The 18777-nt window shown below is 41.3% G+C and overlaps 1 protein-coding gene across 1 annotated transcript in view; it reads left to right on the forward strand.

Annotated features, from left to right (window-relative positions):
* Lrmda (leucine rich melanocyte differentiation associated) overlaps window positions 1-18777 on the forward strand; it is a 1010011-nt gene that overhangs the window by 817593 nt on the left and 173641 nt on the right. The window contains exon 6 of the mRNA XM_075949023.1: window positions 55-145. Within this exon, the coding sequence (XP_075805138.1) occupies window positions 55-145 (91 nt within the window). The remainder of the gene's footprint in view (window positions 1-54; window positions 146-18777) is intronic.

Raw genomic sequence — 18777 nt, forward strand, 5'->3', positions numbered from 1 at the left:
TGTGACACGGCGTTTGGTGTTTCTCCAAGGTAACATTTTGCTTTTATCTTACAGATTTCCAGTGGGGATGATGCTGCCTCGCCAGAGGGACACCACCAGTACACACCCTTGCCTTCTGCATCCAGAGAGCTTACCAGTCACCGAGGTAGGAACTCAGCTTTCTGTTGCTATTAGTGATTGTAGTCTGCAGACCTGACTGTACAGAACTCTGGAGCTCTGTGATCCTTACTGCGCCCGTCCTGTGACAAAAAGCCCAGGGATTTTTAGGCTCTTGACGGGAAATCTGTACTAACAAGCCTAAAGATTTTAACCCAGATAAGCAAGGAGGCGTAAACCCATGGTATAATTTTGAAACCCCCTGTTAAACAGAAAGATTATAGTATTTAACAATTACATAGAAGACCATTCCACACAGCAATAGAAATGGAGAGATGTGGGAACTGAGTAGTATTTGTTAAAATAACAATGTGTGGAAATGTAAGAGGTGAAATATGTAATTTCAAAGAGGGTGAACGCTAGATTATAGCTCCAGAAACTTCACTTTGCCTGGCAGCTTCAGAAAGAACCTTGATTTCTGCTGGCTTCTCTGGTCCTGGAAACATAATTTGATTGGTTTGATTCTTCTAGTATTGGAATCCTTTTGCCATTTTGGAGATGTTAAATTTCAAAAGCAAGCAGAATACTGACATAGAAATATCATTTGAAAAAGTCTTGTCCCTTAACCAGCTTCTGGGGCCAAGGAATATGCCACTGGCTGAGCTGGAATTACTGAGGGCAAGAGGAGGTCATGTGGTCTGACGTGTCTACTGTCATAGCCTCCTATGATCAGATCTCTGTTTCTTAACTGGGAATCTGTCTTTCAAAGTTAAATAAGGACAGGCTTAGAAGAGGGACATTGTGTACTTTAAACACTGCTTTCTCCAGTGCAAAAATCCCATTGGGGTCACTGAATAAGTGCTCTCTTGGTCATCCCGGTTATACTGCATGGATGGAGTAAAAGGCTACGGAGAAGCTTCAGAGGTGGTGGGCTCTTATGTTCTGTATGATTGGGGCATTAATAGTCTGCAAGAAGTGATTAAGAGAGTCATGTCGACCTTCAGGAGTCTGTGACTTGGACTTGACTTGACTGGCTGACTTATGGGCATCGGTGGAATGCTCCTTTATGTGACTTTTGACCTTGTTATAGTCCAGCTGTCATTTTTTTCAAGTGTCAGCTTTGTGAATGTCAGTTTTGCTCAGTCATCTGTAATAGGTACTGGGATATTGCTATCCTGGGGAGATGAACAGGTCTCTGCAGTGGGTGCTTTCCTGAAGGTCTGGAACACTTCTGTTGGGACTCTTGGGCAGGAATACCCGTGGAAAAATGATATTGGGAGAGAGAGTAACAGAGTTAACACTACTACAAAGAATAATGCGAATACTTTAAAAATAGCTTAATTTTTCACCAGTGTATTGTTTTTTGATACCGTGGTAACGATAATTGTACTGTATAGCCTACTGAGTAATTTGCATGGAAACTGAAGTCTCTAAGACCCCCAAGTCTGCTTACAAAGACTTTATCTGCCAATGCCATTTAGATTTCACAATAGGAGAATCTGATGAGATGACTGGTACTCCTCAAGAATGAGTCAAATATCATCTGTTAATTTAGTAGTAAAATATAAGCCTTGGAGGAATAAAGGAAGGTATGTTTTAAGCATATTGCATGTACACAATGTGTGTGTGTGTGTGTGTGTGTGTGTGTGTGTGTGTGTGTGTTGTGATGCTGGGGACCAAACCCAGGGGTCTTCTGTAAAGCAAGCATTCTATTCATGAACTACATCTCCAGTCCAAGTTCCAGTCCAAGTTTTACTAACATTTGATATGTGCAAAAAATCACCAAGAATATAAACCAGTACTCCTGGATAACATCATAGCCTAAAAATTGGAAAAAATAGAAAATGTTATTTAAAGGGATCTAACAACCAATAGCTCAGTTTTACTAAGGAATAGCGCCATAGACTTAATGTACTTATTGCCTAGTCCCCTGGTCCTGGGCTCATAGGCTGAGTGTTGAAAACAGATTCTGCATCATGTAACAGTGTCCTTTGGGTGCATGGTCACAAGGAGACAGAGAGAGACACAGAAGCTTCTGAAGGCTGGCTGTGTTTTGGTATCTAACTAAGAAAATGATGCAACCACTTTGCTCCATCTTGGCCTGAATTACACAAGCACATGGAAAAAGCCATTGTTGCTTTGGTACCCTAAATGAAACTACTTAATGCCATGCCGTTTTTACATTTAAGGCTATCATTCTAAATTCTGATTATATAAATCAGCAAAGCATTCAAATGCTAGTTATAAATTCCTTAGTGGAAATGACTTGTGAGCACCTCTGCCGAGGGCTTTCTTTCACGGTATGAAGGCAATCTATGTCACTCCTGTCAGAATCTTTCCAAATGTTTGATCAACAGTATCAGAGCTGGAACTTGAAAACAGTTTTGATCCACCCAGTTCCCAATCTATTTTCCTTCCGCATCAACAACTACAAAAACTGGTGGCTAGGCACTCGTGTTCATGTGCAAATTGCTGTTTTCCTATGCCTATTCTATTTCCACTTGTCCTTTTCTGTAACTCCCAATGTCGAATTTGATGGGGCCAGAATCCGTGTCTCAAGAGTGGTAGTAAAATGTGAAGAGAAAATGAGCCTAGACTGATGATCAGGAAGTGGTGGACTGGATTCTTCTGTTTGTTATTTCCTGGTATGCCATCTGTCATAAGTGTAGTCTTGTGCAGAACTTCCTGATTCTGCCTGAAACTTCCTGCTTTGAGATGTATTGTGTCTTCTCTCTCTTGAGAGCTCCTAGCATATTTCTCTCCAGTTTCCAATGTAATTGTGCATCTTCTCCTCTCTGTGAGAGCCATCTGTGTATATGTCTTTAACTCCCAGATGGAAGTCATGGGAGAGGCAAAACTAACTCTCTTCCCTCCTTTCTGTCAAAGACTCATCAGCCCTTCAGTTACATAGTTAAATACCACATTTCCAGGGTGTGGACGGGGCTTCCCTCATTCTACTGTCTACAATCCTGTTTGGTAAGTTTTCCGAGATACCAATTTTTGTAGGGAGTAGAAAACACTGTACCTACTTTCTTGTATCTAGCATGGGGGTCTTAAAACTCATTGTATATTTTTGGGGGTTTGGATCAGTACCCTCAAATGCACATTGTGTTTTCTAGCCCGTGAGAGTTGTGGATACATTAAGTAGTGGGGCTTATTAGGAGGAAATCACATCATGGAGGGAATACCCTCATGTCACAGTTCTTTCTCCTCTTCTCCCTTGCTTCTTGCTATAAGGTGAGGGCCTTCTTCATGTGTGTATATCTGCTTTATCATGATGTAATGGTGGGTTCTTTGTATCAGGTTTAGAAACAACAAATCGGCCAAACATGGACCGAGGTCCCCCAAACTGTAAGCCAAAATAATTGTGTCAGGTATCTATTGTTACCATAATAAAAATTTGACTTCCATAAGTAAAAATTGAGTCATGAAACGTAAGGGAAGCGAGTTAGTGTCTTCCATAGCTATGTGAGGTGGCAAGGGTGAGCACAGTCAGTGAAAGGCCTGGCCCTGTTCACCTCCAGCATCAACCCTGTTGTTTTCAAAAGAAAACAAGGATGGGAGACGTATCTGCAGACATATCTGATGACTCATTGCCAGAGCCCATTTAGCCATCAACCATAACTTCTGAGGGGAGGATTATTTTATTATTATATTAAACAATACCATATTATTCAACATTATATTTGTCAAACATTGATGTTTGAGTAGTAGAGAGGGAATGAGATGAATTGAAGGGACTAACACAATTATTTTCTTGGAATGGATGCTCTCAAAGCAGGAGCTTCATTCTCAGAATGATTCGGTTCTGGAATACATAGGAGCATAGGATGCTTACCTCCCAGAACACTTTCCAAGATGTCAGCATATTGCTGGATTTGAGCTACATCCTTGGTCTCTGCTGATCTCTACTGGAAATCTAGATGTAGTGTCTTCATTGAGTACCATGTTATAAAGATTGTTGACACATTGGTTAGATAAAATTTCTTTGACTATGTTCTATGGACAGAAGACATCCCAGTATAACAGTCATTGCCAATCTATGTAGTAGCTATCAGAGGTAGAATCCACATGAATATAGAGTAGACCGTTCTGTCTTTGGGGGAGCCATTTCTGTTTAAACCAAAAACAATGTTATTCTTAATCTGCTCTTACAACACATGGAAGTAAAGTGGACATTACCATTCTCATTAGACAGGGGTATGCCAGGAACTGGTAAAGGCTGACCAAAGTCACTGAGCAGCAAAGATACAGACTATTCAAAGCTCTGTACCTGTGATTCCAAAGTTACCCCGACTTTCATCCTTCTCACTGGAAACATGGAACAAGGGCTAACTGTGACACTATGTCAAAAGAAATGGAGGACCTAGAAATTCCCAATGATAAGTGTGCCCATACCACCATGAGACACCAGCAGGGAGTCTAGAGATTCTAAAGGGCCATAGGAAAGCTATGCAGGACATCAGGGGCACTCTCCTGGAGTCCTCAGACTGAAGTACCTGCACAGGTCAGTGACTCTCTGGTAACTCACTTGGAAGCAGCCTCACATATTATGACTGTGTGCATTGCCCTGCTCTTCCTCATTTTGGGATTTTCAAATCCTACAGCAGTGCCTCTTGTGGATAGCCCCTAACCCAGACTGATCCACCGGAGGGGATTCTGGGAAGTGTAATTTCCAGTGAGCTGCAAATCCTGACAAGAGGATAGTACAGATGGAACCAATAACCTAGCCAGGCTTACCCACTGTCATCTCCCACAGCTGTGACATTGAGGATGTCACTACCATTCTTCTGCATATACAATTTTTTGAATTAACCAAAAGTTCCCTGAATGCCCCTCAATCATGTTTCTCCTTGATGCTTATCAGCCTTGCAAATTGCTGGAGTCACCTGTCATGTTGAGCATCTGAATTTGAATATGCAAAAGAAAGAAAGCTAAGAGTAAGGAAATTTATTTGAGAACTTGCTTGAAGATTCGAAACCCTCCGACTTCACTATTTATCCACGGTTTCCAGTGTTTTCATTGACATGGTTGCTGGCTGCACATCTTCCTTAACTTGGTGTTTGGTCTATTTATGTTTAGAATTAATTGCCAGGACAATCACAGCATGGTTTCCATAGGGCATATCATAATTACTCATCATTTGCCATTTCCTAAATGGGGATTGCATTTCCTGCTTAGCAGCTGATCTTTCTATCTATCTCTGGGAGCAGCTCAGAGGGTGCCGTCCAAAAGAGAAAAGAACAGTGACTGGTTTTCATTTGTATTATTGTAACTGTTTTAAGCCTAGGATCTGAGAAGATAGATTTTCTGAGAAGCCATAAATACAGTGCTTTGCTTCTACTGATCAAATTAGTGAGTGAAATGAATACAGAACAAGTTAGAGGAGTGTTTGTGAAGAGGTAGAGTCTGCAGAGACAGGTGTTTGGGGTGGGGCCATGTTGGCCAGGAAAACCTATGACAACACGCAGGGCTCAGAGGGGCTTGCTTGGTGATTACAGTTTGGCAGGGTTGGGGATGTTGTAGGATTTGGAAGCAATCTCTCTGTTTCGGCCAGTAAGAGTTTTTTATTTTTTTACTTTTGAACTTTGTTTTAATTTTTACCACATTTCTAGGTCAGCCCTCCAGAGATGGGAAAGACAGAGATGAACCCTACAAATAACAGCAAGCCAGATTGATCATAGGACAGACTGACAGTTTTGTTCAGTCTTGCTTCCTAGCTCCCACCCTAGGCAGGTGTCTGTCCTGCTACCTTTTGGTCATCTTTGCCCATTTGAAAAAATGAAATAAACCATTCAAGGTCCTGGTGACAGTTCCAGGTAGAGCCCACCTCAGCTCGACCGTGACTAAAGTAACGCACTTATTTGTGGACTATATCATGTGTTTCCTTAAGACAGCTACACATGAGATAATTCTTTTTCACCCCCAATTGGCACTGGTGCCTGATGTAGGAGAGCCTTTGGGTTCAGTATTCATCAAGTAACAACGATATCAGCAGCGATAATGGTAATGAATTGGTAGTTGTTTGCTAAAAGTTTATTAAAGCTGATAGATAAAAATGTATCCATAGAACACGTGCTAAGACCTGTGTAGTAATAAGGGCGGCGGGGCTGCGTCCCCAGCACCCCAGCCGCCTGGCTAGCTTATGCCCGAAATAACAACACACAAACTGTATTCATTTAATCACTGCTTGGCCCATCTCTATCTAGCCTCTTCTAGGCTAACTCTCGCACCTGGACTAGCCCATTTCTTATCATCTGTGTAGCACCGGTCTTACTGGGAAGATTCTAGCCTATGTCCATCCTGGGTCGGAGCTTCATGTGCATCTTCCCGGGAGCAGGGAGCATGGTGTCTCTCTGAGGCGTCTGCTCCCGAGAGGAGAGCTGTGGAGTCTGAGCTCACTTCCTCTTCCTCCCAGCACTCCGTTCTGTTTACTCCATGTTCTAACCAATAAAATGGGCCAAGGCAGTTCCTTTATTAGCCAATGACCTTCCTCCATCAGACCTGGAAACCAAATAATGAGAGAGAAGAGGGAAACGCTCCCTGGTACGATGACACATTTAGCAGGAGGATTTGTGAAGGGAGAGTAAGGTCTTGACATGTCTTTCAGTCCCCTAGCCATGCCTGAGCCTTGGCTGCAAGGGGGAAGTACATGTTGGTTTCTGATGGGGAACTATTATTAGCATTTTCTAATTATGTAAAATGATTTCATCTGATGACATTTTGAACAGAACCCATTACTTTCGACTCCTTTCTTTCATAATGCTTTTCTGTGCATATTCTTGGTGGAATTCTCAGATGCCAGGTGAAGATCAAGGCTCCTTTATTTAATGAAAGTGACTCGTGATTTGACAGTTGTAGCTGACAGGTTTATTTCATCTGTGTGGCAGTGGGAGTCTATTTTCTGTGTGTGTGCTCTGTTCCTACGTAAAAGGACTTTACTAAGTGCCAAATAAATTGTACTTTTCCTTTGATTCTAGACCTTGCCGGAATGGTTTAAAAACTGCAGTCTGGGTCATCAAATTCATCTCTCCGCTACTTTGCAGGGTCAATAGCTTCGCTGTGCACCAAGCTGGGCTGGGTGGATTGGAATGGAGGGTCGTGAAGATTAAAACTTCTGAGTGTATATAGATGGATGTGCAAATGTGTACCGGCTGTCTGGGAGGGCGGCAGTGATGGAAGAGCAAGCCAAGTGGAATCTGAAGACGGATGAATCTGCTAGACTATTACCAAGACTGGCATGGACTTTAGCCAGGAGCTTTAAGCAACCTCCTTCAAGCACATGAAATCCATAAGGGTCTGTTTCTGAGCCTTTTCCTCCAAGGATGATTTTTCACTTGCAGTCCCACAGAGTTTTTCATTTCTGTTCTTTGGGCAGAATTGTAGTAAGCTCACAGACACAGACAAGCTACCAATCTGGTTCTTCTGCCCCTGAAGCAAAGCAAGGATGGGGAAAATGAACTCCACTTCCCCTCCCCCAAACAGTATCCTTACCTCAGTAAACTGAAAGGTGAGAAAAGGTGGCCTCCCCCCCCCCAAAAAAAAAGACAAGCTAAACAAAATGTGGTAGTAAATATGTCTCCTTGAAAAAAAGATATGGAGATCCAGAATGCGTGGGGATACCTGGTATGAAAGAGTCCAGATGTGCTGGTGACTCTAGGACTGGGCTGATTCTTTGAGGCTTTGTACTTACTTGTGAATGGATCTCATTGTATATAGCAGGCTGACCTTGAACTGATGATCCTCTTGCCTCAGCCTCCCCAACGTTCACACTGTTGTTATGAACCATCACACTTTTATTTTAAAGAGGGACTGAGATGTGGTCAAATATGACCCCAAGGACAAGGATTCCGATGAGCAAAGGTCACTTCAGGGAAGCGTGTGCTGTTTCCAGCGCCTATGGTAGAATTTGAGAACTCTGAAATAAAGAATATCATCACTGTCTCTGAAGCCTTTATGTCTAGATGTCAAATGAATAAGGCTTTCGCACTGTATAACTTTACACAATAGTGCTTGACACAAGGCATGTATGTGCCATGTATTCATAGGGAAGGTGGATTCAGGGAAGAGGGGATCAAGCATGGCCATTTAGAAGATGTTGAACTTGAACTTTGAAGAACAAACAGGGAAGCAGTAGCTGGAGGACAAAGAAAGGGTGTTCCAGAAGAAACATCATGAAGGAGCAGAGAAGTAAGACTTGAGGCAACTGAAGAGCGATGGGGATATGGTTGGGAAATAGAAATTATCGGTTAAGTTCCTTCATATATGGTGATCTGAAATTAAGGCAAGTCTGGACCAAACTGAGGAAGCTCTATTTGTTTTAAAACAGCGCTGTGTTTGTGAAAGGATTTCATTCTTTAGGTGAGGCTGACCTTAAACTCATGATCCTCAGTCTCCTTAGACCTTGGATTGTTCCCCTCAGATTATAAGAGATGAGGTCAGATATGAGTCCCGAAAGGACAAGGATTCCTATGAGTATTGTAGCATGTCAAGACATTGCAAGCATAGGGACTTGGAGTCCAGAGGCCCCTGGGGAATGAGAATCAAGAGACTTGGCTCTGGATTTAGAAGCTGTTGACTTCCTGATACAGGCTATGAGTCGGTGTGTTACAAATAAGCAGGCTTCTAACAAAGGTAGTGTAGGTGACAACATGGCAGCCTGCTGGGACCAGAGCGCACTGCCAGTGGAGGAGAAGTGGGGACACGCAAAGGCAAACTTAGGGCTACCACGGCATCTCTGTTTGAGGTCGCCAATGGTCTTACTCAGCAGGACTCAGGCATTAAAGGAAATAGCTTCTCCATCTCATTTACTTTGTGATTCGGGCTTTGATCCTGAAACATACAACTCTGCCTCAGTTAGGATAGGGTTGAAATGTCCCAGTGGATCTAGGTGTGGAGCTACTTGCAAGAGACACGCGAGACCAGGAGATGAGAGTCTGTGGGTGCAGTGAAGAAGCCAGCCTGCCCTGTGGGAAGCTGTGGTCTGGTCCTGTTCCCCATCACTGGTCCTCCTCACAGGATTCTCCCCCGCCACTCGGGCATGCACTATAATCTGGCCTGTTCAATGGAAGATTGGGGGAGTTAATGTTCTGAAGTTCATGGCTATGGGAACGAACATACAGTAAGCAGGAGACACAGCCACAAGAATTTGTTGACTCCATTGTTTGGCCTGCAGTTGAGTTAGTTACATCCTTTGGAAAGGGAAACCTGGCTGGTGCATTTCATTGCTCGGTCACGAGCAAGTGCAAAAGAGTCGCGGGGAGTCCGTGCCTTTGGTCTAGACTGCGCTGCTGAAAGCTACGCTCAGGAGGTACAGTCTCAGTTCCAGATCCTTTGAACTCTGTTTCCTAGCGTCTTGTATAAAACCTTACTTGTTGCCCCAGAATTTTCCCTTACATAGTGATTTTACAACTTTTTTTTGGAACAAATAAACAAACATCTGGAATCATGTGGTACATTTAATTAAAAAGTTTGCATTTGGCCAGAAATGGTAAAATCATGAAAAATGGACTGTTGGTAAGCCCAAGAAGGCCAAAGGATGACGTCGTTGGCCGCAGGAGAGCACCTGTTCTGTGCGGCCCTCTGTCCTCCAGTGTCCCCATTTCGGCTATTAATATTTACTGCTTTGCTTTTTATTCATTCTAGTGAAATTTTTTTTGGCTGGGCTGGTCAAAGTAGAAGGTTGTTATTTTTCCAATAACTTTGGATTTGTCAGGCCGCGTGTGCTTTTTAAAGGGGGTGGTTTTAGGAGTCGGTGGCTTTCCTTTCCCTTTCTCAGAATTCCACATGCTTCAGGTCACCGCTGAGGTCCATTTCTGTTTCTCCCATCAGTGTGTGGTGCACAGGTTTCCCGAGAGCTGGTCACAGGTGGATCTAGTCAAGGAGACAATAGAAATGCGGGAGTAGCCAGGAACTCTGCCTTCAGGAATCCTATAGTCTAATTGGACATAGCAACTATACTAGGAAGACAGGAGGCTGAGGAGGAGGGAGTGTGGAAAGGTGAATTATACTGAGTTTTATGAAGACATCGCAGGTATTTTGTTTGCTGAACAAGACTGCCTTCTGTAACTTGGGTAAGTACTCCAGGGAGCTGAGTTAAAGAAGTAGGCTGTAAGGACACAGAAGGGCTGTGGAAAGCACAAGGAAGGACTCAATAGTCATTCCAAGTTGACTTTTTGTTTGTGATGTAGAAACTGAATAATAGAAAAGTGGCAGACTGGCTAACACAATGCCGCCCCCGTGGCTCTTTTGGTGATGGTAAGGATTACAGTGGAAGAAAATGCATTACCATGCCCACTGATTGCATTATCTGGGCAGCAGTTCTCAACCCATGGGTCTCAACCCCTTTGGGGGTGCCATATCAGATATTTACATTATGATTCATAACAGTAGCAAAACTGCAATTATGAAGTAGGAAGAAAATAATGTTATGGTTGGGGTCACCACAACATGTGGAACTGTATTAAAGTGTTACAGTACTAGGAAGGTTGAGAACCACTAGGTTAGGGGGGAAAAAAGCAATAACAGAAATAATGTTGTTCCCATCATTCCTGATTTCTGGAAAACTCTCAGAACATAGTTCCCTCTTAGAGTCAGCATGACGGACTTCATTTTGATTTTTAGCCTGTGCTATGGGGGCCCAGTGAAGGAGATTACTGCAAAATAATGGGTTTCTCTGGTGTTTATTTAATAGGAGTATTAAGATAGAAGGATTGAGAAGAAGCCTTTCATGAAGAGGAAGACCGAGTAGAAATCACCTTTGGATGGTTTGAGGCCATGAAAGAGATGCTCTTCTGATTTCATTTCCGATCATAGCTTGGGCACAGCAGGGAATGAGCACGCCTAGCAGGAGTTGGTTGCGGTTATTTTACTTTTCTGCCTAGTTTCTTTTCTTCAAGTGTGTCTAGGGTAAAGCCAAAGAGTTATGTTTGCATGGCAAGAGAAGGGCATTGAGCAATTTGGTTTTGTAAGAGTACCGTTCAATATTTCTCTCACTTGAGTATTTACACCCAAGACGAGGTTATTGTAAGGCTAGCAGGCTTTCTTTTTGGCGAGAATGTGCAGGAGGCAGCCAGGGGCTAAAAGCAAGTGAAGTTCTTTTATGTTAGTCTCCAAGAAAGGAGAGGGCTATTGAACTCCCGTATGATTTGGAAATGGGGACCCAGGAATCACTATTCCCTGAAGCCTGGACCTGAAGGGTCTGCTCAATGCCTTTGAGGTAGCCTGAAGGACTTGAAATGATGCTTTCACAGCTTTTAAATCCTGATGGGGTTTGATCAAGGATTCTCTTATGTCAAGGCTAGCTGTACTTTTTCATCAAATGAAAGCAGGGGTTTTCCCTGTGACCCCTCTGGACTTCTTGCAAGCACAGAGAGATGTAAAACCATCCTGGATCAAGGCTTCAGTTCCTGGCCCTTAGTAATTTATTATTCTTATGCATCTGGTTCCTTAAATACTCTCTGCAGAAGCATTAACATGAAAATAAAGAGTACAAGAACTTGGAATTTTCCATTTGTCGCTCCCTTTGTCTAGTAGGTCAGAGTTCTGTCCATAGGGATAGCATGCGAACTCTCTGCTGTTGCAAGGCAAGGCTTTCTCAACTCAATGGCAAAAAGAGTGAGGAGCCAGGAAAATAATGCAATGCTAATTTCCAGTACAGACTACCCTGAGGTCCCTATATAAATTGTTGCTCCCTTTCTTCAATTCCCACCTTCCCCAAACGAAAAAATAATGGCCTGTGTTGTTAGGAAGGACATCTGTGGGAGAGCAATAAAACGTCCCCTCCCTGGTGGATTGGCTCTTTATTCCTTAGTTATCTTTCTGTAACTCATCAGTTCCTCCCAAATCAAGGAGAGTCCAAGAGAATAAGACAATCCTTTTTGGTTTTCATTAAGGAAAACCATCCAATCATACTCCTCTACAAATTTTGTTTTTTCTCAAGAGAGAGCTTTCCTTCTTAGGTCTAATTTATCCTGTCTTCATCTGCTCCATTGGAATTTCTCTGGAACTCCTGCCTCCTGTGGTGCTGAAATCAAATATTCCAGATCCCTAGGGGAATGGTAGGCAGGACAAGGAAGGCGGGCATAGCTGGAACAGTAAGAAGCTCAAAGGCCTTAGAAAGTACATTCTGTAGCCTGTTTTCTCCTTGCAGACCTCACAAGTCACAGTTTTGCTCAGGAAATGCTCACTGAGCTTCCAGAGTGTATAAAGCACTGTTGAAAGTAAGGCAGTGCGTAGAGCACTGTTGGGGCTTGGGAAGTGATCCCCCAAAGCATGGTGCCTGGATAGTCTCAGAGGTGCCTCACAACGGAAGTGTTTCCAACTTCCTCCTGTTGCCCTGCCTCCTCCCAAGCTTATCACTCAACTCCCAAGACAAGCCACAGATTCCTTTGCTTCTCTCTTCCAACACATGTCTTTGGCCAGGAGCACCTTTGCAGAGTCAACCGTGAAGCCTAGTAGGACTCTAGTCTTTCTCAACCCTTCTGAGCAAGAACACAATGAAATGATCTGACCAACATTTCCAGAGAGTGTGTTATGTGATGTTGACTTCAGAAACTCCAGTCCTATACCTGATAGGGGGGAATGTCTGCAATTGGAACACACACACACACACACACACACACACACACACACACACACGAAGCAACAAGTCCAGAATGAATAAGAAAAAAAGCAGTGAAAGTACAGATCACTGGACTCTGGGTTTACTTTACGCCCAGTTCCTCTATTTAGGAAATTTCCCTTTTGACTCTTAAGGTAAACCCAGTTTTTTGTTATATGCAAGAAAGCAAACCAAATTGTCCTGGAAAAAGTTGCAATAAAAGGGTCTGTTGATGAGGTGGGCGTGACATCACACACCTATTATCACAGAACTCAGAAGGGTCAGGTAGGGGGACAGTGACAAGCCAGGCTCAGCTCCATAGTACCATCTTCTATCAAAAAACCAAAGTAATGAGAATGGACTTGGAATGTGAATAAAAGAAAACAAGGATCATGGAATCTATAGTACAAGCTGGAACTCAAGCAGCTAGACATTGAAGAAAATAAGGGTACTGTAGAATGTTAATGTAATTTTGATTTGACTGAAGCAAAACAAACTGTATGCTCTAGTGGTGCAGCATACAATAATTTATATATACATATATAAATGTAGTATCTATATAAATAATATATGTATATATCTAAATAAAATATGTATATATATATCATTGTTATTCCAGTTAGGGTGATTGCATAACAAATGATTTCCAAATTTAGTGGTACAGAATAATGGTTTCTATGTGCATAGATTCTGAGAGTCAGAATTCCAAGTGACGGAACGAGGAATGTCTTATCACTGCTTGATAATGTTCAGGACTTTGGTAGAAAGCTTGTCATCTGGAAGCTAAGATCAACTAATGATTCATGTGCTTGCAAACTCTCAGTGATGGTGGCTGCTCTCCATCTGGGCTTCTCTGTGGCGTTTTCTCTGTACATCACTTGTACATTCTCATGGTGTGGGCAAAGTTCCAAGGGTGAAAAAGAGGATGAGCCAGGCCTGAGTAGTGTTTTTTCTGACTCTTGTCTCAGAAGTCATATGACATTTCTTTGCCTTGCTCAGCATAGTCATGGAAGGCTTGCCCAGGTTTTAGAGAGGCAAACCAGACTGTTCTCCATGACCGTGTGGCCAGGGATCCTGAAGAGACTATGAGATCAGAAATGTTATTCAGCTCATTTTTGGCAAATTCAATCTTTCACATTAATATCCTGGGTCTTGGATAAAATTTCAACAAACTTTCACAAGTAGAGGTTGTATAAAAATCTCTCAGGTCACAGTATAATAAAAACAGGAATAACAGAATCAGATTGTACAAGTTCCTTTCCATCAGAAATTTTCCAAAATCCTTCAATCTCAAGTCAAAATAACCTGAAAACTGAAACTGTAGGATTACGAGGGAAATAGAATAATGAAATCCCAATATACCAGCAGGCTTAAGACCATCAATAGATGGAAAGAGGGTACTTTAAGGATACATGCTAATTTGAAAAATCCCAAAGAACAAATAAAGAAAATGTTTTTTTAAAATGAGAATGTAAAATTAAAGTTCACATGGGAAATAAATAAAATAGTAACTTGGATAGAATAAAGAAGAACTATGATAAGAAACAATTTGTTCTACCAATTGTCAAGCATATACTAATTTACTAACCAAAACAATGTAGCGTTGGCATGCAGTAGTGTAATCCATGCAGTGATTTACAAGAGGGATTTTTAGGACACAATAAAATGCAATCGTTGTTGAGTATTTGACTGAAACCAGTTCAGCAAAACCAAAGGAAAGTGGAATTATTTCTTAAGCTAACATGATATTTAAAAAGGAGAATACAAAATAATGTAATAATTCAAAAGTTATCTTTGAAAAAAATTAAATCACCTCTACTATGGAAAAGTAAAGAGAATATAATCATGCAAAATAAAGGATCAGACACATGAGAAAAGTAAAGAATTTTAAGAGTTACTGTTGAGTAATACGATGAAAATCTAGCTGATAATTTTCTAGGAAAATATAATTTAACAAAATTAAGTCCAGAAGACATAGAAATTAAAAGACTGATTTCTGTAGACACAGTGAAGCTCATGAAGACATGTCACTCTCTGCAGGAGCACCAAGCACAAGAGTCCCTCCAGGGACAGAATCCACTAACAGCATGTTACTGGGACCACTGCAGCCTTCGCATGCTCTCCCTGCAGTGCTTGCTGGTTTCTGCACACAAATATCCCCATCGTGGCTGATTAGAAGCTGCCTGCATGTTATTACCTAGTAGAGATGTGGGCATATAAACCGGTTCTTTCTGTGTCAATCTAAGCTGACTTTTATACACCATGTAGATGGTCTCTGCTATTCAGACTGTTAGCATATCCAAAGACATACTTCTGATTTTTTAATTAAGTAAATATGTAGTATCTTTTTGGAAAAAATTAAAAGTCAATACTGATACAATTTGTATACATTCATCTAAATTGTAAATGTAAACAGAAAAATCCTAAAGAGTATAATCATAAACAGAAAGGAGAAACACAAACAGCAATTGAATTCGTAAACCATTAATAGTTATCCTAAGTATGCAGTAGAATCTCAGTATTAGAATATCCATTTATTTATTTACGGGATTAAAATGGTCATTCCATAGAAACTACAAGGTGTTTGTCAAAAATTATAACAATTCTGATGAAAACTTAGATTTTTATATACTTTCCTAATATGATAAAATACATCTGTCTCCATTCAACAGCCAAAACCAAATTCAAAGTTAATTTTATGACAGCAGAAGTAAGGTATCTATTATTATTAATACTAGCTAATGTTTTATTAGAAATCCTAGCCAATACAATGAGACAGGAGAAAGCAATTAAAGGTTCAGACCTCAGAAGCGTACTGTGAAACTATCACACTTACAGACTATGTACTTGATTTGACTCTTGGAAACTTAAAAGAACTGATTTAAAACTAAGAAAAGAATTTGGTAAGGAAGCGGGGTGCAAAGTTCGTGTCCAGAAATCCTTTCTGGATTAAAAAGAGAAAAACAGATGTGAAAGTATTTGAATGGAAGATCACAGATACAAAAGCACCACAAAAAATGTGCATATTATAATAAAATCTCTCTGTGTGTGTTTGTGTGTGTGTGTACTATCCCTGAAGAAAACTTAAAAATAGAAATACCACATTATTCTACTGGGAAATTCAAGATCATTAATAGAGCAATGTTTTAGGGTCCCTGTTGCAGTGAAGAGATGGGCAGGACCTTACAGTTTCAGAGGTTCAGTCCATTATCTTCATGGTGTGACATGGCAGTGTGCAGGCAGACATGGTCCTGGAGAAGGAATTGAGAGTTCTACATCTTGATCCACAGGCAACAGGAAACTGAACTGAAACTAGGCTTAACTTGAGTATAGGAGTCCTCAAAGCCCACCACCACAGCGACACACTCAATCCAGCAAGGCCACGCCTCCTAATAGTGCCACTCCCTATGAGTTTATGGGGCCAATTACATTCAAACTACCATAACCAATTGCTTTTTATCACTTTATAAACTCATTATGACACTATGTAATAGCCAAAGTTTTGTTTAATTGAAAACTAAATCTAACATTGGTATTGGAAAAAAAAAAACCAAATACAATACCTTTGGTAATCTCAAACAAATTATGAGGAGAAGGAATACAGTTGCATAACAAATACAGTTATGATTATTAATTCTAATAATTATTATGCAGTGCTGGATTTGTGTATTTGCTTTTTTGTATTTTCCAGAACTGAGGACTGAGCTAAATTTCTTCCTGATCCTTTTCTCTTTTGGAAAGGGTCTGACCATATTCTGATAATTGTCTTTGTAGAGTAGGCTGTCCTCCAGCTCACGAGATTCACCTTCCTCTGCCTCCAGAGTGCCAGGATTAAAATTATACACCACCACCCCCAGCCATCAATGCTGGGCTTTGGATCTAAGCAAGAACTGTAGGACTGAGCTACACCCTGAAGTCCTGAAGTGTCAGGCTGTGATAATCAAAACAACATGGTACTTTAAAACAGGAAAAGTTGAACTATTTAATTTAATGTTCTTAGATCAAATGGGAAGCCATTTGGAAGGAAAAAAACAAATCCATACCTAACACTTATAATAGGATAGATTACAATGAATTAGAATTTTAAATGGAACAGATAAACCCATGAAAACAATAAAAAGAAAGAAGAGCAGATTCAAAATTCCAACCTTCCGAAGTAACAGATAAAAGTGAGCAGATCTTAATGATTATATGTGATCCTCTTTTAAAGGGTTACAAATTAAAATCTCACCTGAGTGGAGTCAAAATATGAATGTGAACTTGAGCATTGTTTGAAAACTGATTCACTGACAATTGTGGTGTGTATGTTTGCTATAGAAACAACACAGAAATTGATAACGAGGTAACCAGAAACATGTACAAACATAGATCATGGGCTGGAGAGATGAACAAGTGGTTGATTGCTTACTGGTCTTTCGGAAGACCAAGTTCAGTTCCCAGCACCTGTGTTGGGAAGCTCAAAACCTCCTGTAACTCCAGCTCCATGGGATCTGATAAGTGAACACTTCAGGCTTTTTGGAGGCACACCCCTACCCCCAAACACACACACCATGCAATGAGTGGGTGCATAGTTCACTGGTGGAGCAATGTAGGCACATGACCCCAGATTTGAGTTCCAGCTCTGCAGGGAAAAGAAGAAATAACCGCCCTTATTCACACTTTGATACTGAATGAATGACATCCTAGCTTTGTAATGCTTAACTTCCTCATGTTGGAAAATAACAATGATTTCCACCTTCGGGAGAACTTTCTAGGATTAAATGACATTACAGACATATGCAAATATTTGCATCTACTCAAAATGGTACATGCACACAAGCAATACTATTGTAGAGGAAAGGTAGCAGCCACACATCGACAAGAGCCAACTGTCTTTGAATTGAGAAACAGCTGAAAGAATTGCAATATGGTCATCTCTGGGAAAGTTTGAACTCCTACATGAGTAAGGGTGCTCTCTCATAATTATTTGGAAATCTGTGCAGTGCAGACCACCAGGAACAGCTTAGAAGGACGGTGACACAATTTCTAGCCATGGTTCCTTCAAGGGGAGACCTGGATTGTGGTGAGAAAGAGCAGACAAGTACAGAAAGATTTCAGTATTTGAATTTTAACAATGCATGAATGCATGGGTTGTACCCCCACTACCAAGGCCCAGAAAGAGTGAGTTATAATTCCTTCTGAGGCTTTGCACGTTTGTCTCCCCAAGGCGATTAGAAATTCTCTCTGTGAAAGCATTCCTCATCCTCAGACTCACGTCTCCCAGCGCTGATGGTCTGCAGGGCACCATCTGCACTCTGTCACTGTTGAGGGGATTCCTAGGAATCAGTTGTTTTGGCAAAAAAAAAAAAGAATACACAGAAAACAGTTCAGATCTATGCATATTTGCATGACTTATTGATTTACTGAGCACAGGAAGGCACACGCACAGCAAGGGTCCCCATGATAAGAGTTGCCACAAATGCCCTGAACGATTCTTTAAAGTCAGGTAATGAGATAGTATTTTACATATGTTAATGATATAATTTAATCCTAGAAACATCTCCAAAATGCAGATATTATCCACTTTTTAAAATATGAGTAAATTGAAGAGTAAATGTGATATCATTCAATCCAGGTCCTACTTCGTCACATCCCTCAGGAAAGCCAGTCCCATTCGGCCTTATACCGGACGCTATGTGCTTGACTCTGCTTCATGCAATCAAATACATGGACACTGTTATGACAGGAATACATTTCAGTCTTCTTGTGTACGGTTCAGGGAGGCAGAGGCAGGAGAATCCCTGGCAGCTTAAGGGCTAGTTAGTCTGGAATATTAAGAGGTGAGCCTTTGTAAGACAGAGAGACTCTGTCTCCAACAAAGGAAAAACATCTGACACTGTCTCCTGTCTGTCCATGGACTGTGAAATGTGCCCTCCCACTTGACACGTGTGACCTCATCCACATGTGCAGGAGGGAGGGAAGGAGGGGGAGAGAAAAATACATTCAGATACGTGATGATCCTGACCTGCATGATCGCATAACAAAATCTCTTGTGCCTAGAATCTAAATTACCATGAGCAGGCTATAGGTGAGCAACACCA

Source organism: Microtus pennsylvanicus, chromosome 15 (assembly GCF_037038515.1).
Source record: "Microtus pennsylvanicus isolate mMicPen1 chromosome 15, mMicPen1.hap1, whole genome shotgun sequence".
In the NCBI taxonomy this organism is placed as follows: Eukaryota; Metazoa; Chordata; class Mammalia; order Rodentia; family Cricetidae; genus Microtus; species Microtus pennsylvanicus.